At 47.0% G+C, this 20,385-nt stretch overlaps 11 protein-coding genes across 11 annotated transcripts; 5 read left to right on the forward strand and 6 right to left on the reverse strand.

Annotated features, from left to right (window-relative positions):
- Positions 1–247: 247 nt before the first annotated feature.
- N7517_010956 (putative oxidoreductase, 2OG-Fe(II) oxygenase family) lies at positions 248–1,400 on the forward strand (the record flags this gene model as incomplete). Its single annotated transcript, XM_056728679.1, has 2 exons — positions 248–631; positions 693–1,400. 2 exons carry the CDS (start codon positions 248–250, stop codon positions 1,398–1,400), a joined length of 1,092 nt encoding a protein of 363 aa, XP_056574494.1.
- Positions 1,401–4,281: 2,881 nt separating this feature from the next.
- On the reverse strand, positions 4,282–5,485 carry N7517_010957 (uncharacterized protein; the record flags this gene model as incomplete). Its single annotated transcript, XM_056728680.1, has 3 exons — positions 4,282–4,390; positions 4,457–5,287; positions 5,346–5,485. 3 exons carry the CDS (start codon positions 5,483–5,485, stop codon positions 4,282–4,284), a joined length of 1,080 nt encoding a protein of 359 aa, XP_056574495.1.
- A 685-nt stretch (positions 5,486–6,170) lies between these two features.
- N7517_010958 (uncharacterized protein) lies at positions 6,171–6,359 on the reverse strand (the record flags this gene model as incomplete). The annotated part of the gene is made up of 1 exon (XM_056728681.1): positions 6,171–6,359. The coding sequence occupies one exon, from the start codon at positions 6,357–6,359 to the stop codon at positions 6,171–6,173; it is 189 nt and encodes a 62-aa protein (XP_056574496.1).
- A 2,604-nt stretch (positions 6,360–8,963) lies between these two features.
- N7517_010959 (GMF family protein) lies at positions 8,964–9,680 on the reverse strand (the record flags this gene model as incomplete). Its single annotated transcript, XM_056728682.1, has 4 exons — positions 8,964–9,155; positions 9,229–9,359; positions 9,494–9,593; positions 9,678–9,680. The coding sequence occupies 4 exons, from the start codon at positions 9,678–9,680 to the stop codon at positions 8,964–8,966; spliced, it is 426 nt and encodes a 141-aa protein (XP_056574497.1).
- A 219-nt stretch (positions 9,681–9,899) lies between these two features.
- N7517_010960 (flavin adenine dinucleotide pyrophosphatase) lies at positions 9,900–11,079 on the forward strand (the record flags this gene model as incomplete). Its single annotated transcript, XM_056728683.1, has 3 exons — positions 9,900–10,088; positions 10,154–10,320; positions 10,446–11,079. The coding sequence occupies 3 exons, from the start codon at positions 9,900–9,902 to the stop codon at positions 11,077–11,079; spliced, it is 990 nt and encodes a 329-aa protein (XP_056574498.1).
- An 824-nt stretch (positions 11,080–11,903) lies between these two features.
- Positions 11,904–12,826, reverse strand: N7517_010961 (Ras family protein; the record flags this gene model as incomplete). Its single annotated transcript, XM_056728684.1, has 4 exons — positions 11,904–12,142; positions 12,247–12,522; positions 12,638–12,752; positions 12,815–12,826. The coding sequence occupies 4 exons, from the start codon at positions 12,824–12,826 to the stop codon at positions 11,904–11,906; spliced, it is 642 nt and encodes a 213-aa protein (XP_056574499.1).
- Positions 12,827–15,290: 2,464 nt separating this feature from the next.
- On the forward strand, positions 15,291–15,881 carry N7517_010962 (uncharacterized protein; the record flags this gene model as incomplete). The annotated part of the gene is made up of 1 exon (XM_056728685.1): positions 15,291–15,881. The coding sequence occupies one exon, from the start codon at positions 15,291–15,293 to the stop codon at positions 15,879–15,881; it is 591 nt and encodes a 196-aa protein (XP_056574500.1).
- A 154-nt stretch (positions 15,882–16,035) lies between these two features.
- N7517_010963 (shikimate dehydrogenase family protein) lies at positions 16,036–16,893 on the reverse strand (the record flags this gene model as incomplete). Its single annotated transcript, XM_056728686.1, has 1 exon — positions 16,036–16,893. The coding sequence occupies one exon, from the start codon at positions 16,891–16,893 to the stop codon at positions 16,036–16,038; it is 858 nt and encodes a 285-aa protein (XP_056574501.1).
- A 277-nt stretch (positions 16,894–17,170) lies between these two features.
- N7517_010964 (shikimate dehydrogenase family protein) lies at positions 17,171–18,097 on the forward strand (the record flags this gene model as incomplete). Its single annotated transcript, XM_056728687.1, has 1 exon — positions 17,171–18,097. The coding sequence occupies one exon, from the start codon at positions 17,171–17,173 to the stop codon at positions 18,095–18,097; it is 927 nt and encodes a 308-aa protein (XP_056574502.1).
- A 233-nt stretch (positions 18,098–18,330) lies between these two features.
- On the forward strand, positions 18,331–19,085 carry N7517_010965 (putative pathogenesis associated protein Pep2; the record flags this gene model as incomplete). Its single annotated transcript, XM_056728688.1, has 2 exons — positions 18,331–18,458; positions 18,512–19,085. 2 exons carry the CDS (start codon positions 18,331–18,333, stop codon positions 19,083–19,085), a joined length of 702 nt encoding a protein of 233 aa, XP_056574503.1.
- An 80-nt stretch (positions 19,086–19,165) lies between these two features.
- On the reverse strand, positions 19,166–20,185 carry N7517_010966 (sugar phosphate isomerase/epimerase family protein; the record flags this gene model as incomplete). Its single annotated transcript, XM_056728689.1, has 1 exon — positions 19,166–20,185. One exon carries the CDS (start codon positions 20,183–20,185, stop codon positions 19,166–19,168), a length of 1,020 nt encoding a protein of 339 aa, XP_056574504.1.
- Between the last annotated feature and the right edge of the window lie 200 nt (positions 20,186–20,385).

Genomic DNA, 20,385 nt, shown 5'->3' on the forward strand with positions numbered 1-20,385 from the left:
TATTTGAACATGATTCAAGTCTGATATTATATCTTCTACATTCGGATATATTCTCGGATACTAGACCCCCTAATTAGGCTTAGATCGTCCCTCGGCTCTTTGATGCTTCCCCGCATATATCATCTATGAGGTGAATATATAGCAAGCCGACACTCCTGCCACATGTTGAAGTGTGATACAACATTTGAAAAAGACGTTGAGATAGTTATTGTCTACTATTGACTCCCCGTATCTTGCTTCTATCAACATGCAGTCCCAGGCCGACCAAAAGGACATGCCCAACAACTTCCCTGGGATCCCACCCTTCCCAGAGGACGTCTCTACAGCACCCCTTCTTCGACTATCATTGGGAAAGCTGCTAGCGGGTGACCCCACAGAGCACGAAAGACTATTCCAAGCATCTACCGACATTGGGTTCTTCTATCTCGATCTATCAGACTCAGAGCAAGGCTCATCACTCCTCGGCGACGCAGATAATCTGTTCCAAGTCGGCGAGAGACTATTCGAGCTGAGCTTCGAAGAGAAAAGCCAGTATGACTTCAGCGGACAGAACTCGTACTTTGGATACAAAGCGCAGGGAGCTGCGGTGGTTGACAAGCAGGGGAATCTAGATCGGAACGAGTTCTACAATGTACGTCAGCCCTGAGCACATCCAGCCGTACCTTCACATCAGCTGACACAACTATCTACAGGTTTCCAAAGACGATATTTTGGGCACCAGTGATCCCCTCCCAGCACCAGAGACGCTGCATAAAAGCCGAACCCTACTAGGATCATTCATGCGCGGGTCACATGCAATCGTAACCCTAATTCTGGACATTCTGAACGACCAACTTGCCTTACCAAAAGACACACTATCAAATATGCACCGACAACAAGCCGTAAACGGCGACCAGGTGCGGTTTATCAAAGCCCCACCACAGCCAGTAGACGACCGACGTACCGCGATGGGCCAGCACACCGACTTTGGAAGCGTGACGGTTCTGTTCAACCGACTGGGGGGTCTGCAAGTGCTACCGCCCGGTGCTGATGCCGAATGGGTCTATGTCAGACCACTTCCTGGTCATGCTATTGTAAATCTTGGGGATGCAATGGTCAAGTTTACGAATGGGCTGTTCCGATCGAACATTCACCGAATTGTGGCACCGCCGGGGCTGCAGGCTGAGTCGACGCGGTATAGTCTCGTGTACTTTGCACGACCCGAGGATAGTGTGATATTGCGTCGGTTGGAGGGGTCTGATCGGATTCCTGTTATGGAGGATGGTCAGGTTGAAGAGGAGATTAATAGCAAGGACTGGATTATTCGGCGGGCTTTGGGTCGTCGGGTGGATCGTGTTAATGATGTTGATTTTGAGAAGTCTGCAGGGACGGAGCAACTAAGTCGGAGGATCAGAGTTTAGCATTGATGTGATGTTTTGTGAATAATAAATATGTGGATTCTTGAAATGGGGGTGTGACTTGGAGTTCACGCCCTTGCAAGTAAAGTGTTAATGTACCTCGAAAGGGGACGGCAATCTCTGTGATCCACAGCCGTGGTATGGAGCACATATAGAATAGTGTGACCAGTCGAAGATCTTACAAGAACATTGAAAGGCATCACCCATGTTTTCCCCAGGGTTTCCAAATCGGGAAGGTACATATTTTTAGTTTGGACTATCTCCCTTGAAACTAAGATAGCCGATCTTCCATCGATTTACTTCGTACTCGTACCCTGTAGATTGCCAATCAAAACAAAAGATGCATAAAAGGCTCAAGGGGTAAAACTAGTAGAAACTAAATCCACCAAGCTCAGGAGACTACATACTACACCCCTCTAGGTAAGAGGGTCTACTCTAAATCAGCCTTCTGATCCATGAAGATAAACTTTAAGTAGATTAAGGAAAATATATCCTTCGAATGGGCAGTTAGAATTTCCTAAAGATACGACAGCTCCGATTCTTCAACCCGGTACTTTGGCAACGACAGTTTGGAGATAATCTAGACTCTTCCCAATCCTATATTTGTCATATTTTGTGTTTCGAGCTACCATCCACAGGAAGTAAAAAGACGCCTCTGTACGGAGTAGTCCGTACGGAACTAAGATGTGCAATTCCACACATTACACATTCCCCCCGAAACTAGAAAGTGGGACGGAGTACTCCGTACTCCGTACAAATGCATAGTGCAATCCGACATCGTGGGTATTGACGTGCCAAGATCTTGATGTAGTAGGAGCACTAACCGAATTGAACTGGCTACATTTTGACGCAAGGCTGGCATTAGGCAAACGCTCCAACATGACAGCCTGTTCTCTATATGTCGATCCACGATCTACCAGCAGCTCACATACTTCAAACTGTGGCGACTACTGCACATAGCATGTAGAACTGTTATTTCTTATTTTCCAGTGCTAATAGTGGGTCGATCGTGCAAGTCTCGACCAGCCACATTTTCATCCACGGATTACGGAGTACAGCGTAAACCATTGAAAAACAAAAGGACCGCATTAGTTTCTTTATTAGGTTAGTTGGCCGTTGAAATGGATTCCAGTCCCATCCACTAATACTTTTTTTTTAAAAAAAGGGCGTCCCCCCAGCCGCTCAATTCCCGGTGTTCTGGAACCGGGTTGTCCACTCTCCCTAAGCGACCCCCCTGACTTATTGGCGGCATTATCCTCCGATGATTTATGCGAAAACTTAAAAGAAAGTACTTTTGACTGAACCCTCACAGTCGTGTCCAGACCTCGGGATTTGACAAACACCGTGATCCAACAATCTGGATCTGTATAATGCGTTGTGACAGCGGGTGGCCTTCCCCGGGCTTCCGGGAGCTTATGCCGTGTCTATCGATTTTTATGCAGTAGTTTACATACTTAGTACAGCTGAGGGGATCGGCGGAAGGGATAAGTGACAGGGGGGTACTTTTGTTTAAGCCGAAAAAGCAAAAGCATATATAGATCATGAAGACCATTTGGACTAAAAAAATCAAATGGATAAGCTATCTCAAGAAGCGTCAAAGAAATCCAAATCATCAAACCTTCCAATCCACAGTCTCACTGAACTCAAAGTGCCATCGGGAATATAAGCGGCTATGGGCGATTTTCTCCAGGCCAATAACCATACTATATTCCCTATTTGCCCCACTATTGCATTTTCTGACCTTGGCCTTTAATGAACACCATTCCGAGAAAAGAATCAAACTATATTGTGATTGTCTGTAGTACCAAATGTTTGGTAATTTCCTATCAAAATGCACTCTCAACTGGGTTCCCAATCTATTCTATATATAAAAAAAAAAAAAAACGGCTCGGACCGTCCAAACGGAACCACACGGGCTGTGTTTCCCGCTCCATTCAAGTATTACGCTAAATACTTTTAGAACTCTACGTTTCAAATGTGGCACGATGTATGTCTTCGGCCGAATTAGGTCTCCGGAAGAATTCCGGTGCTTACCTTCCGTGGCGTGCCACATTTTAAGATAAAGTCCCGGGGAACAGGGTAAGGGGATTTGGAATATGGAAGATAGAAGGCAGAAGGCAGAAAGTAGGCACGAGGGAGACTTGGACGAGGCAATTGCACATGCAGATCCCCGCAGTAAGGCATGACGTAGGAAATTAAAATATTTTAGACACTGTGGATTAGGAATAAACGCCGTTAGGGGTTTGGGATATCGTTCCTTTTTTTGGTGGAAAGCGTTTCCGGTATGTACTTTGCGCAACGTTTAGTTCCATGAAAAAGTATATCGGAATGCGTTGTCTCTGTATTCAAAGTATTGTATGACGTCTGATATCCCAGGAAACGGAAACTGGGGATCTATTTTTGTGGAATTTCGGGTTTAGGTCCGCTGGCTTTGCCGCCGAATTTCATATTATGACTATTATATTATTCCACAACATCAAGCCATACTTACATATGTTTAAAATATAGTGCGTAATATACGATATGCACGTATGCCCTGGGCGTCATAGGAACATACACATCATCGGGATCCATGTCAGGGCGCATGCGCTGGTAGGTGTAACCTTGTAAGGGAAAAGAGGCGTTTGTAGTTTTCCGGTGCAGAGTCTTGATCCGATCCCGGTGAGTAAAATGAGTTTACATTGTGCAGATGTTAATACCATCCAATGTATGTGTATGTTATGCATATTCTGTCTTGCTTGGTAGGCGGCATATAAAAATAACAAAGTATCATCGGGATGGATCAAATAACGTGGTAGATTAAATCAGTGGGGGTAAACGGGGGATATCATAAAGGATTGTGTTGGTTGTAAAGATAAATCGGGTAGACAATGCTGTGTTCCAATCAAGCCGCTTCAACAGCGTCCGGTGTCTGTTCAAGCGCCATAGCTGCTAGTTTCTCTTCAATGCTCTTGAGAACCTCAGGGCTTGGTTCTGGTTTGACCTTTTTAGGACTGCAAAAAAATCAAATGTTAGCTATAAATCCCAAATCACATATGTTGTTTGATATCGAAACGTACGGAATTCGTCTAGTTTCATCACACTTCGCCTGACCACACTTCAAACAAGTCTCCGCATTACCCTGGAACCAAGTTTGACAAACATGACATTCATAATGGACTCTGCGCCGAGTCTTCTTGAACGTGCGCTCAGGTCTAGGCTTGGGCGGATCCGCATCGCCCGCATAGCCATCAGGATATTTATCGAGTTTAGCCGGGTCCCGCGGACAAATCTTGCAGCGCACATGGCTGCAATTCGGACATTCCTTGGAACCGGGGATGAAGGTCGAGGCGCAGAGGTGACAGGAGCGATGGACTCGCTGGCGAACCGGCCGACGGACGAAATCCGCGCCGCCCGTGGGCGACGGCATCTTGAGCGAAATTTCCTTGGTAGTGCTGAGCTTGAGGTGCGAGGTCCTGGGGAATAATCGGGGTTGGTAGACGTAGACATCTGGGACCTTGGGCTTGCGGGTTGTCGGTTCGCCGTCCTTGCGGGTTGGTGGGTATCGGGGACACTTTGTGCAGCGGGTGTGCTGGCAGTTGACGCATACTTTGTCTGCGCCGAAGGTTGTTTCGCAGCGGTGGCAGGTACGGCGCACTCGCATGCGGATTGGCTTGGTTACGCGGGTTATCTGGAGGTCGGTTGGTGTCTTCCATTCGCTGGTGTCGACGGTCAGGCCATATTTGGCGAAGAGGGCGCGTGCCTTTTCATTCTGAGTCGTTCTGAAGTCGGTGTACATGACTGGTCCTGTTGTGCTGAGATCCTGGGGTAGTGCTGGTACTGGTGCCGGAGCTGGTTCAGGCACTGATGCTGGCGCAGGAGTTGGTGCCGGTGATGCTACCTTTGGTGCCCTGTATTTAGGCAATGTTAGTATATAATTTTGAAGTAGAAGATTGTTGTATATCGTACGTTGTTTCGGTTGGAGCGGCTGTTTCAGGAGCCATAGATTGTCGTTTGGACATTGAGCGAGGACGGAGGACAGTCTTCATACGCTTAAGGTATTTAGAGAAGCCCTCAGGCTTGTCTTCGCGAGGACCGTCATGAGACATTATTCGCACTAGAATGTAATGGCAAATGCTTTGATATGTCGAGTACCATACAAAATATGTGTGAAGAATATCAAAGTGGACCGGAGGATTTCCAGAAGATAGGGAAAGGGACCCAATTATAGAGAATATAAAGAGGTACATAAGGTCTAAAGCTCAGACGTGGGGATTCCGATACTGTGGTTCTGTGGATTCGGATTTGGGAATATTTTATTTCAATTTTATTTTTACATTTTTGTATTGAATTTGCCTTGAAATGGTTTATTTTTATTTTTATTTTTATTCAGTTTATTGGGCGAATTAGTACATGGGTAAAAGTATCACTTCATACTAACCATTATAGGAAGATACCGAGAATCATGTACCATATGATAACTGGTCATAGTGGTAACTCTGACATCTCCCATTTAGTCTCTGATGTGCACTCTCCACTCTTTTTCCTCCAACCCGAACACTTGCAATGGCTTTGGCCTCGAAAGTGGCTTCAGGAGATTCTCTCTGTAACTCATATCCGAGACCAGCGTATTATTTTACTGGCTACATAATAGCACACCAGACACGGGGCCCCCCTGTTTCTTGGCACGTCATTGGTTCCTCTGGCATCCCGTCCTGGACCTTCACGGGGCAACGTTCGTGTTTCGTCATGTTCACAAAAGTACAAAAATATGCCCAGGTGAAGTACATACACTTATGTAGTCTTCCATCCCCGGCGGTTGACCGATGTGGCATGCAAAGCCCTTGGGTCCAAAGGTGTCCAAGGGTGGGGACACCGGGAGTTGACATCCTCTGGTCTCCCCACGGCAGCACCCGCCATCCCGACCATTCCAAAAACAGACTTATTGGCGGGAGCGGATCGGGAGGGGGGAATAGTCGACATATTGATGAGCATGTCTTTAATTTCTTCACCATTGTAGTCGATCAGGAGGAATGAGTTCCCTTTGAAACCGGGATTTGAATTGCCGCGGAGATCGTGAACTTTTGAGTTTGGTTTCTTCACAGCCTTTGTGTATTATACTAACTTGTACGGAGTATGCAGTACGAGGTACTACAATTGTACAACATAAAGGGATTGGTACTGGAGATAAGCACGTACTCCATACTCCGTACCTTGGTATAACTTATTGTTAGGACGTCTTTCCCGTGTTTACGGTAGCGCTCTTTATAGTGCTGACTAAAGTATTGATAACACTGTGAAGAATGCAAAATCCGTCTAGCACCGAAGGGTGGCAAAAGAACCTGACACACGGGGATCTCTCCGGCCATTGGACCAGAAGGGATGGATGCATGATGCATGACACAGGGATCCCAAAGCGCAAAGTATAAACAGCAGTTCGTCAGCCTATGGAGTACATAAAATGATTTACAATAATATGTCTGCAAATGAGGAAATCCAAGACTAAAATAAATAAAAAAGAAAAGAAAAAGGGAGGAGAATGGAGTTGAACTTCGACCCGAGGGTATGCACTACTGCAACTACTGCAGACTAACTGAGCCGTTGATAATTTTGGGATTTTATCTCTCAACGGTTTCCCATTGTCCTTCTTAGCCTGTCAGTTTTCAACCCCTGCAATGGAAAGTGGGCATTGAAAATTGATGATGAATATGGCAATGTTTTTTTTTCTATAAAATCCGGAGCCAGCCCCCTCGGGGAAAAGCAAATAATTATTCTAAGGAAATAAATTTCCCTCTGGGTTTTAAGTGGGCCAAATGTGGGCTCATCAGGGTGGTCGGATCGCTGGACCTGGGTATAGCATGGACCATAACCTCTAAGATATTAAATACTATTATTATAGAGTATATATATTCTGGATGAAAATCATAGACCGTACAATCACATATGTCTGGAACAGCGATACTCCTTGTACTTATCCCGAGCCTTCTGCATGCAGTAGGCATGACCCGTCCCATGTCCACGGGATTATAGACCTGCACAGTTTGATACACGGAATAGAACCCATACATATGGTTTACTGTACATCGTATACTATATCTTGTACACCGTAACTCGGGATACTATGTAGCCTCCTATCTGCCATATGACCACCCCGTACTCTACACTTGTATACTTTCCATTGGCATTCTTCCAACCCGTCTAGATAGCTTGTCGCTCTCGCTTACATAGACTGCATATCGCTGTTCCAAATATGCATTACTTGACCCAGGGCAATGGCCCCGGTAATACGCACCTGGGCACGGATGCCACACCCGCCTTGCCACCGCCATTCTATATGTCGGGATTCCGGCCCTCGTACCACCCCGTTGGTACTATAAAGCGTGAATTGCATTGGTATTAGTACACGGTGTAAATTTTTGAAATTATTGGAATGAAAAGACAATTTAAGAGCCAGTAACATGGTATCTATAAATTGCACACATTGTAAAGGATCTTTGACTTTTCACATGTAGTAAACTATATCTTGACAAGATTCAATCCTACAGTGGAATTTTGTAGACCGTTCGGCCTGCACAGACACTAAGCCTACTAAATTCCAAGTAAACAAGAAAAGAGGAGTTTCGTGAACGGTGGAGAGAAAGGGCATCTCGTAGTGGGCGATCACATTTTGCAGGGAGACCAATCAATCACTGCCAGATATATTGCATGCCCACTTCAATCCACACATTGTAAGTGAACAAGAACAAGCCCAATTGTATCAATCAAAACACCCGGAATCCTTTTCACCGGCCACATACACGGCGGGACCAGCGGAATTATACGAGCGTATGAGCTACGGCTACGAAGATGATCGTCGACTTCCAAAAGTCTTGTGAGATTGAAGAGATTTTGCACCGGATAGCTTGGGGTGATTCACTAGTGGGCATTAGGTTTAGTTGTATCCATCAGCCTAGGTGTTCATCTGTGGCTGGCGGCTATCGATGGTCTAGCTGGCGAGATGTTGGGCACATCGCCCCTCCGGGCAGAAGGACTGGCTATTCGTGAACGAGGGCTGGTAACGGTAACCAAAAACCATTACAAGCGTGCGGTCAAGACCTGGGCCATAGAGTATCAACTGACTGCAACGTAGGCCAGCTGAGCCCAGAGCATCGGCATCCCCGAATGACAGGCCTTGGCCATTCTCGTTGGGAAACTCAAAACAAGGAAACCTTGGAGTACGAAGTACATAGCTCGTGAGATCTACCACTAGCGGGGGGTTGTACGAACCGCACCGTTAACATTTATCTGGGTTGACAGATCACAAATTCCATCCCAGGCTCCTGTGTGATCGACGACAGCATGAGATCCCGGGAAATTAGTCTGAGCAGTCAAGCGCATGTCAGATTTCGAATTCCAGAAGTACATTCGACACCTAGGGTATTTCTGTGTGGGCGGCATTTCCAAACCAATAGGATCCAGCAATTTCGCCAGAAAAAAAAAAAAAAAAAAAAGAAAAACGCCTATACAAATCCCACGCCTTGGGTATATGCTCAATCCACCAACGGACATGCTCTCCAATCAAGGGATGCATTTACTAGCCTGGATGCCTTAATCCGACCCAGTCAGCTTGGACTTGATGTCGATGATATCTTCATCGGCCTCCACCTCAATCACCCGGTTAACTTGGGCACTGGTGCGCATCAACTCCACTGCATTTGCATACGACATCCGTTGCATCGGGTTGCAATTCTCGGGGAGCCAGTAGAGGAGGACATATGGGACTGAGGGACGTCCGTCTTTCTGTGGGTGCATATCTCGTTTAGTACGTATGTCGTGGGTCGGATCGGGTCTGTATTTTTGATAGACAACTTACGGTGGTCATTGGGTAACTGAGCAGAATGAATCGCGGTGAGGATTCGGGAAGATCATCGGCCAGATCTTCCATCTTGGAGTAGACCTCATCGTCTTGCGGCCGGATCTCCTGGGTCTTTGTATCAATGATATCTATCGTGTGCCACAGTCAGCTTGAGACGCAAGCAAAGATACCGGTGTGGTCACGACTGGCACTATGTAAGTGCTATATAGCCCGATCCAAGTGCATGAGAGACGTGGGAAAGCACAGGTTTAGGGGCCCATACAGATGATAGCTTGCGCGTCCTTGGCTCTCGATGTGCCCAGACGGAATTTGCGCAGCTTCTCCTTGGTCTCGGGAGAGAACGAATATAGTCGTGAATCAGACTACCACAAGTCAGCGCCTGATGGGGGAAATCTGCGAGCAGTTCGCATGGCCTATGCCAATCAACCTGCGGAAAGATGCCTCACCATTTCGGGCGTTCACTGTGGGATACGCAGCGAAGGCAAGGAAACTAAAGTGCTGAGTCTAGCGCTAATAATGTGAATAAAGATGATACTGAATATGTTCAACTTGAAAAACGGAGAAAGCTGGAAAGGTTGGAAATGCGGGCGGAGTGTCCCTGTTCCCCCACTTCACTTTCTCCACGCTTTGAACAATCCATATCCCAAATTCCCTACACTTATATCTTCATGCTCAACCGACTGAATTTACTGACTCGACACTTCCGTCCATTCAGTCCATATCGTCCAACCAGTCCCTCCTTCTCGACCCCGTCTCTGGCCCCTCGCTCAGGTCCGTTCGCGATGACATCAGCCGCGCTCAAGCCCATCCACACGGCAGCATGCCTCATTATCGGCGATGAAGTTCTTGGTGGAAAGGTAATTAGAGATATTCACAGAATTCTGCATGGGAAGAATGATTCTGACATTACCTCCACCCCTAGACCATCGACACCAACTCGCCGTACCTAGCCAAGTTCTGCTTCTCGCTCGGCATCGAACTGAAGCGAGTGGAGGTCGTCCCCGATGACGAAGAGGATATAATCGAAGCCGTACGACGCATGAGCTCCCGCTATGACTTTGTCGTTACCAGTGGCGGAATTGGGCCGACGTGCGTACAACAACCCCCCATCCCTAGTTTCTCCGCATCATGCGACACACATCTACGCCGACAGCGCTCAAGCAACGCAACACTTCATACAAACCCACAACTAACACACAGACCCCCGTTTACAGACACGATGATATCACATACTCCGCAATCGCCAAGGCCTTCAACCTGAAGCTGGCATTGCACCAGCCGGCCTTCGAGCGCATGAAGCGTCTCTCCAAGCCTCACCCCATGCAACTAAACTTCGATTGGGAGACACCCTCACCAGGCCTAACCGCCAAACTGCGCATGGTCGAGCTGCCCTTCGACCCCGAGGTCTCCGCTGAGTCACAGGCCGTGTTCGTCGCGGATGACTTGTGGGTGCCGGTCGCGGTGGTGAACGGCAACGTGCACATCTTACCCGGTGTACCGCGGCTCTTCGAGCGTCTGCTCCAGAACTTGAAGCCTTATCTTATTCCCCGTTTGACTGACCCCGAGGGCAAGGGGACGTTCCGCTTGATGGTCAGCACGCCGTTGCCTGAGAGTGCGGTGGCGCCATACCTGACTGAGCTTGCGGCTAAGGTTGAGCCTCGGGGGATCAAGGTTGGCAGCTATCCGCGTTGGGGTAAAAAGCGCAATACTGTTACTTTGGTCGGGGCGGATAAGGAATACATGGAGTCGCTGGTTAGTGAGGTTGAGGAGAATGTTCAGGGTAAGCTGGTTACTAAAGAGGACGAGTTGGATGTTCCGTCCGACTCGGAGCAGGTTTTCAGTCAGTAGATTGTTCATTACATATGTAGACTGCGATGTTTGAAACACGCATAGCACATTGAGCATAGCAATTCGACATGTATATTTCAGAGTCAAACATGTAAATATTGACCAGGCTAGATTATCACATGAAGCTATAAGCGAGATTCCTAATAACACCCCATGATCTATCTGTCATAGCCTTGCAAAGGAGGAACCTTGTCAACATATATGAGAACCTTGATATAAGATATCGGACCGGATGGATCACACTATTGGTGATAGATGGGCATATATCGTACGCAGCACTAGATAGAATCATACCAGGACGACCTCAAAATCAAGGGACATGCCACAATGATGGAAAGCAATCCACCTTGCCATGAAAGAACATATATTGACAGCCGTGTCGTCTGGAGCGACAAAGAATAATGATAATAAAAGGCGATAGACAAACACCAGGGATCTTTCGCAAAGAGTAAAGTAATAAAAAAGGCACTAAAACAAAGACGCAATCGGACAACAAAAGGGGAATCAAAATGTTTCGTGAGACGAGGTTGGGCGTCAAGGTCGGCAGTCATCAAGAATGCGAGTTGAAGAACCCACAAACATCCGTAACACAAACGACAATGCCACTTTCTTTGGTAATTTTTTTTCTGGTTGTTTTTCGAGGTTGCAATTTTTGCAGTCTCCGTATTTCCCATGTGATCGGCGGTTGCAGAGATTAAGGCCATTCAAAAGGTAAACATATCCAACTTTCCCAAGTGTGCACTCGGACGTATAAATCCTTTGAAACTCTTCCCGTATTTCGGAACGAGATTCGAGGGTATCGCGATTCGGATCATTTTGGTGTTTTACATGATGACGCACTTTGAGCAGCAGCCAGCGCTCTCGTCGGGGTCGCTCACGTCCATCTTGCCCTCTGGTGCGCGGGCACCGAACGCGCCGGAGCCCGAGGGATACGAGGACATTTCCTTGTTGTAGCGACGGATCTCGCGGACGAGGTCGTAGAAGGCGTTCTCGACGTTGATGCGGGACTTGGCGGAGGTTTCGATGAACTTGCAGCCGAACTGGCGGGCGAGCGCTTCGCCCTCTATTGTCAAGGTGAGTGGTTAGCGGAATTCGGAATTCAGATTCGGGATTGTGTTGAGATTTCAAGAGAGTTTCAGGGGAGGCTGGAGGTAGAGATGGACATACCCTGCTCAGAGACCACACGCTCCTTTTCCAAATCGCACTTGTTGGCAACAACAATGATGGGGAAGTAATCCTTGTCCTTGACGCGCAGGATTTGCTGTTGGAAGGTCATGATTTCTTCGAAGGATTGGCGCGATGTAATGGAGTAGATGAGAAGGAATCCCTCGCCGGTTCGCATGTATTGTTCTCGCATAGCCGAGTATTCCTCCTGACCTGCTGTATCCAGGACATCCAACAAAGCGACTTCATCATCGATCACACACTGCTTGCGGTAGGAATCTGTAGGCGGAAGAAGGTTCCGAATCAGCTATGTTGTTTCGACGGGGGTTAGGTACCCCTGGGGAGACGCGATATGATCCGCGCGGCTGATGCAACAGGGGTTTCGTGCTCTCACCTTCAATTGTTGGATCGTACTCGTCCACGAAGTGACTCTGGATCAGTTGAATGGTCAAGCAGGACTTGCCGACACCACCACCGCCGACAACCACCAGCTTGTATTCTCTTAGGAACTGTGGATAAATAAGGGTTAGCTGTTGGAACAGACGTGGTACCACAGAATAAAAAAGCTCACCTTTGAGGCCATTATGAGTTTCAAATAGAGCAAATGAAGAAAAAGGAGATATTAAAGAAATAAGAAAGGGATCGCAAGACAATTTAAAGTGAAAAATGCACCTAATGTTAAAAACAAAGGGAGAATTAGGGGGAGTTCGGAGGTTGGAACGGGAAGAAAATAAATGGAGACCCTTCCAAGGTTCTTCTCTTCGAGAATTAATTTCGAAGGTCTGGGGTAAGATATAAAATAATAAAACAAAGAGATCTGTTGAAAACAGAAAAAAAGAAGGAAGGGAAAGAAGGGGCGAAGGGAAATTCAGGAGATAGTGGGGAGAAAATGGGTGATTGGGTCAGAAAAAGGGGACATGCGCGCCATTGAGTAGATTGCTTTTATATATTTCCTTTTGTATTATTTGACATTTCTATGCTTTATATTCTATATTTTATATTCTTCTATTGCTTCTTATTGTCCGATCTATATAACAATGTTGTTGTCATTGTCCTCAACTTCTCCTTTCTTTGCATTCCATGCTAATATATGACTTTGGTACGCTACTAAATTGTATCTCTACTAGAGGATTGATTGGCTTAAGCCACGGACCCATCGAGGAACGTGCAATTAACAACAATATATAGCGGAGATTATCTTACGCCTTCTCCTTTTACTTGCAATCTATACTAAGTTTACAATTATCGCTTACCTCTCTGTCTTGTCTATGGACTGGCCATAAAATCTGTACCATACAGAAAGTCAAGACAGTTCCTCCAGAGTGGATCTGCCGTCCCGGTGGAGATGGGTCCCTCTTTGGCGCTTTTAGGGCATCGGCCTACATGTCCGCCTATATACAAGTTAGAATAACATGCAATTTGGATAGCAATTGATGTTGGGCACCAAGACTGTATAGCTCGACACCGCATATTATAAAGCCTAGACTACCCTGGATGGCTTGCAGCTAGACGCCCGCCTTGCATCATTGCATCATCCCGCTGCAACATAATCACCTCTGTCACTTTTGGTGATTGGATACATCGGAAAAATTCCTATTCTCACCAACATCCCACTTTTGGGACCCTCATCATAACCAAATCATCGTAGCGTTTGATGCTGATCAGCTAATTTTTTTTTTACTTATCCCGTATGCCCTACTAAAGTCTGAGTCACGCCGTTTTTTTTTTTGACAGATGCAAAGGTGCAGATCGGGAGTTTGATCCGTACCATTCCCTGCACTTCGTTTCTTCTTCGACTATTCCTAACGGCTGCTTATAAACTGCTTATATTTTTTTTATCTTGACAGAAACCCCGCGACTTGAAACTTGGATCTCGAAGGATGCGTACAGAGTCACATTTGGGTGTGGATCACCTCGACCTAGGTAACGATCATCTATAACATACTTCATACTTTCATACTCTTTGACTTGCCAATTATTGACTTCTAGGGATGTTGAAGCAAAAATAAAAAAATAATTAGATTCTGTCCACGGTTCTTTCCCGGGCGCGATGCCTCTCTTGACTTAGGGGCGACTCCTGTTGATTCCTTCCCATGGATGACTGGAGCTTAATTCCTTACCTCTCATCAGCTCGAACAAATGTCTCAAGTAAAATAATCGAGATCAAATTCCGTTAATCAACATTCAAATTTCAGTACGGAGTATTCCATAGATTATTCTTAGAGATCGGATAATCAGTAAGGCTGCATCCGTTTGATTTCCAATGTGGGCCGATCCTGATATGATCTGTCAAACGGACGTGCTGTGATTGATCACGACTCTGGTGACCATGCATCTGTCAGCATTCGGCAAGTAGTACGAGGGATTGTGTTTCGAGGTAGCGCTTAGAAGGAACTATGAGATGATAAGAATGAGCCGCATAAAGAGATGTGATAGGAACGACTATTGGTAGTGCAATATCTGACAAATGTACCCAGGTCACACAAACGTGATACATACTAAAATAAGTTTCTAGAACGAAACCCGTTGCATAGTGTGGAGTGACCCCACAGCACGTATCTGCCAACGATCGAGTGGGATTTAAAAAGGGGCATGGGAAACCATCGATGTTGAGTCATTTTGTGCAGATACAAGCCAGATCGAGAAATGTGAACTCGGAATTGTAGCTGGCGTAGGAGAAAAAAATATCCGGTTAGAACCTAGTACTCCTACACATGTTGCCCCATAGTTGCTCATTAGCAAAGAAAAATGTCCTCGGAATTGAATTGCACTTGACTTAACTAGGGACCTGAAGAATTACCAATCTCGTTCGACGTGCAACAGGCCATGGGGGTACAAGTGCCTGGGCACATGAGCAGAGTGCAATTAACACAACGTGTCCAATCTGTCTGAGATTTAAGTACCTCTGAAGAAATCACCGTAATGCCTCGATCGTGAAGATAGAATAACCGCTACCCAACTCGTGCCTACCCAACGCCTGGCGAGACGAAGCAAAGTGCCAACAAGCCCGATATCGAAGATCCCGAGCATCAGCCAATCATCTCGAAATGTCTCTTGCAGATCTCAAAGTCGGCGGACTATATGTCATTCTCCAAGCCCGTCAAGAACCACCCGAGCCCAATGAGTTCTACTGGGGTCTGTATCTCCACTCGGACTCTGTTGGAGGCATGGCATACCACGTCGTAGACACGGGATCTGGTCTGAGACCTGAGCATGAGTATACTGGCGGGATCTTTAATACTCCCCTTCTTACGGGTTTATTCCGAATCGCCGATATCACTCGTCCCTTGCATCCATTTATCGACAGGGTGATAAGATCCTACGACAGCAGCCTAAATTGCCCCGGAAGAAGCAGTAACAGCAAGTTCTGGGTTTTGAATGTCCTTGCACTACTGATCCAGCCTACGGCTACCGGATGGCTTCCAGTGAATTGTCATAACTTGCCGATCTTGGAGCAGGAAATTCGCGATTGGGGTAATCGAATGTCTCATGGGAGGTGCATCTACAAAAGACCCAAACCAATTGGATCATCGACAATCTGCGGTCTGCCAGAATGGAAGACACAGCGTGAGTTACCCATTTCCCTCGGCAATCTCGGTGTGGGGGAAATATCGATTAACACAATAGCGATGGAATAAATAGCCGAACACCCAATCTATCCAACCAAATGATCCAATCATCCGAGTAGGATTTCTCGTGTCGAGCACTTATTGATGTACTTCGTGCTTTTAAATTAAGCAATTGCATATTGTACCTGTCAATTTTCCGAATCTGTTCTATTGAATTCCAAATCTAAAGCATTCCACCTTTATCCATAGTAGCCCGCTCTCCATCAAGTACCACAACTGCTTCCGCCATAATATCCCGCGGCGGCTCAAGTCCCGTCCAAAGTAGAAACTGGTCGAATGCTTGTGCGAGCAGTACCTCCACACCCGTGACCATGTCCCACCCTTGATTCTGCTGTGCTGCCGTCAAGAGCGGCGTCTGTCTCGGTTTGTACGACATATCGACACACAACCCCCGATCCCCGAATAATGAAGAGAACTGATCCGCTGTGGTCGTCTCTGCGGGCACAGTACCGATCACGACATCCGGCTTCTCTGGAAGATCTTGGAGACTTGGGATAACCTTGATGTCAAAAGCGTTCTTAAAATCGTTTCTAACTTTCTCGGCGGTTGCCAAGGTTCGGTTCACGAGGTAAATGCGCTTTACTCCGGCTTGGTGCAGAGCGTAGAGCGCGGCTCTTGATGCGCCCCCAGCCCCGATCACTAGTCCGGTGCTAGGTTGGATTTGTGTTTTAGTCGAGTATGCAGCCATGATACTGCGCAGACCCGACCAATCTGTGTTGTCACCAGTGATTATCCGATCGCTGCCATTGCCTTTCACAAGAAGGGTGTTGATTGCGCCGATTAGTCGAGCAGTCTCGGTTTGATTGTTGCAGAACTTGTGGACTTGGAGCTTGTGTGGCATCGTGACACTCGCCCCACCAAAGCAATCGCTTGCAATCAATGTAGCAACTTCATCAATGCTGTCGGACTCGTGGATTGTGTACGTAAAGGGAAGGCCATAGTGCTGGAAGCCTGCGTTGTGGATGGTGGGTGAAACGCTGAACGATATCCCTTTGCCGAAGATATGGAAGTTCTTTGCCATGATAGCTTGAAGTAATTGGTGTAAAGAGCACCCAAGAATATTTATTCCGTGTGTTATAAGTCTTTGGAAATGCATAGGTGATCTCGAACTATGTGTCGCATCGGCTATGAATTTAATCGACGGTGGAGCCCGTTGCTGTCAACACGGATAGTCTATATCCGCATGAATGTCACGATTCCAGTGTAGGAACTTCGGTGGTGTTTAATAATATGTCAGTTATCCGTGCATCAAATTGCCCTTCGCATTTTTCACGAAGCTGAAATTCCCTTGGCCAACAATGACGCAGTCGCAATCCCAAGAAATGACCCTCCACCTGGTTGGATTGGGTGTCACTCACTCCATCGCTTATAGCATGCACAACTATATTGCGAAATCTCTTGGTCTCCCCTGGAAATTTTACTCAACGGAATGTCCCACAATTGAAGATCTGCTCAAGATTGCTAAGGCACCCACCACAGCGGGTTTGGTGGTGACCATGCCATACAAGAACTCGATCATGAAACACGTCGATGAGCTGGATGAGCTGTGTACCATGATCGGAGCTTGCAACAATATCTATTACAAGAGTGGTACCACGCGGCTCATGTGTGGTACTAACACAGACTGGCGCGGGATCAAGGGTTGCCTTTTGGAAAAGGGCAATGAGAACGAGAGGCCATCGGCGATTTCACCTGCCACAGCCTTGATTGTGGGAGCCGGAGGCGCGAGCCGCGCAGCTGTCTATGCCCTATCAATGTACCTGCATTGCCCCACAATCTATGTCTTGAATCGCGACGACCATGAAGTTGCCGATCTCATTAACGACACGCAAAAGCTGGCCAGGATTCCGACGATCATCCACGTGAAAACGCCCGAGCAGGCAAAGAAGCTGTCCAGTCCGTACTACGTTGTTGGAACAGTGCCAGACTTTGAGCCGCAGACTCAGACCGAAGTCACAGTGGCTACTGTTCTTGAGTCATTCCTGTCTCGGCCGGAAAAGGGTGTGCTGTTGGATATGTGTTTCAAGCCGCGGAGGACAAGGATGATCAAGCTGGGGGAGAAGCTGGGATGGCCTTGTGTGGAGGGAACGCATATTATCGGGTACCAGATTGAGGAGCAGTGGCGTTTGTGGGCTGGGAAGGAATATAGCATGAAACTGGACCGGGAGGGTGCATGGGATGTCTTGCTCAAAGCAGCCGAAGAGAGCAAAGGAATTAACTTTTAGTTACTGAAGATAGAGTATTACATACATGCTAAATTTGGTCTTCTCTATACCAGTTTTACTAGAAAATAATTGTTGTTCAGACTTATTGCCCATTAAGTCTGAGAAATATATAATCCGAGTCCCTCACCGGCAATGAATTCAGCCGTCAAAATGATTATCCGCACCCCGCAAAAAAGGTATACTTATAGCTTTCAATCTTTTGCATTGACAGTTTATACCAACTCAGTTTAATCATGCCTAACTTGCATTCCTTACCCGAGGGCACCTGGCCAGAAAATGCCATTCGCAACAACGGACCAGATAACCTGGTCCTTGAGCGTGCAAAACTCCGCGAGCTAGCTGAGGGATGGCCTTGCTACCGGTAAGGCAACCTCCACGAATATAATTTAATCTCAATCTTGACAATTATTCTAGTGACGCCTGTGAATGGGAGAATTTTGAATCAATCTTCCACCCAGGAGCATATGTCTACACCACATGGTCCGGCCGAGTTTCCTACCTGGACTTCATGGCAGCCTCCAAAGCGGGGATGGACAAGGGGGCATTCATCATGCATCGATGCCATGGAGTAACAACTGATATTACCTCGGATACCAGTCGCGCCGTCACCAAAATGAAGGCGACTATCACACAACGATTCACAATCGACGGAATAGAAGTGGATGCGGAGGCAGACTGCCGTTTTTGTTTCTTCTTCGAGAAAGTCGACGGTCGCTGGGGTGCGCGGTTTGTGCGACATTGGTATGAGAAGGATAAGCTGTTGCCTGTGATCCCGAATCTGTTCCCCGACATTGACGTGCAGAAGCTCAACTCTTATCCGGAGGGATATAAGTGTCTGGCATATTGCCAGGAGCTTACCATGGGGGTTACGGTGTTGAGGGATATGCCTGGTCATCGTCGACATGCTGGAACTGTTTGTGGGGAGAAGCATGATTTGTTGTATCGACTTGCCAAAGAGTGGTTGGATGGAAAGGAAATTGAGGTATAAAAGGTTGAGATGCCGGAGAATATATATCATATGAATACTTGACGATTTTGGTTAAAATTTTGCTTTCTTTATTAGAAAAACTAATTGAGCTGAAGCCTCCGTTGTAGCTTCTTCCAAGACGCAATGCCCCTCTGTGCATGCTGGTCGGGTACATTGTGACCCTCTTCAGCCATTGTTCTCGAAAACAGCTCCATCGAGACCCATCCCTTGTATCCCAATCCCGACACAAAAGCTCTTGCAACATCTTCGACTGGTAGATATACTCCGCGGTCCTCCTCGTACATATACGCTCTCGCATTCCGCGACCAGCTCATTCGTGCCGGCTGGCCGTCCACGTGGAAGGGATGGCCAGGGACCAGTGGAGATTCCATCCTTTCTGCATCGACAACCTGAAGATAAAAGACTTTTGCAACATCGATCTCAGCCACCATTCGCTCGAGCGACTCCTTCAAATCCGAATCCGCATTGACTGTCTTGCCAGTTGGCGAGGCCGGGTCGGCCCACACTCTCCCCGCGATGTTGAAGGTGTCAAGACAGATACCAAAATTAGGTCTATCAACTCGCTTGACCACATTCCAGACCTTTTCCCAGGTGTCATTGATCGTACTCCAGCAGAGGTTTTCATACGCATAGCGGATAGCAGGAGTTTCGGCTGCGCCCATATCCGCCAGTTGCCTGAGGTCGGCAACTATGACATTAATGTCATCGGTGAGTTGGTCTGCGGGGAGGAAATTGGCGGGAATTTGGATGGTATAGGTGTTTAAGCGTTTAGCGAGCTGTAGCCAGAGTTTCATCTTTTCAATCAGCTTTCCATGCTGCGCGCGGTCTTTGAGTCCCTCGTAGAAGAGGAACGGCTGCAGAGTGATGATATCGAGGCCGTAGGCTTGGCAGATTGAGTGAATCTTGTCTGCTGCTTGGAGCAGTTGATCGGATGTTGGGGTGTCATTATTAGAGATTTCTCGTGCAAAATAATCGAGGTCCTCATAGAAGATTTCTATTCCTTTGAAACCTGCTTTTGAAGCCTGGCTCATCTTGTAGTCAAAATCATGGAGCCAAGCTCGTCCCAGTGAGACGCTCATAATAGCAGGTTGGTAGGTCATTGTATCTGATTGGAATCCTGAATTTGTCAAGTTGAAGTTGAAAAGATATTTCCATGAACTCTGTCATCAGGGAGTCAGAGGTTATGCTACTAGGGAGATTTACCCGCTCAGTTGCGGGGACAGGCTAAGACCTTGCCCTTGTCGCTTGAGATTTTAGCCGTAATTATGGGCGAAGATTATACGATTAAATCGAATGGGAT

Source organism: Penicillium concentricum (assembly GCF_028827145.1).
Source record: "Penicillium concentricum strain IBT 3081 chromosome Unknown utg000006l_segment0_segment0, whole genome shotgun sequence".
Classification (NCBI taxonomy): domain Eukaryota; kingdom Fungi; phylum Ascomycota; class Eurotiomycetes; order Eurotiales; family Aspergillaceae; genus Penicillium; species Penicillium concentricum.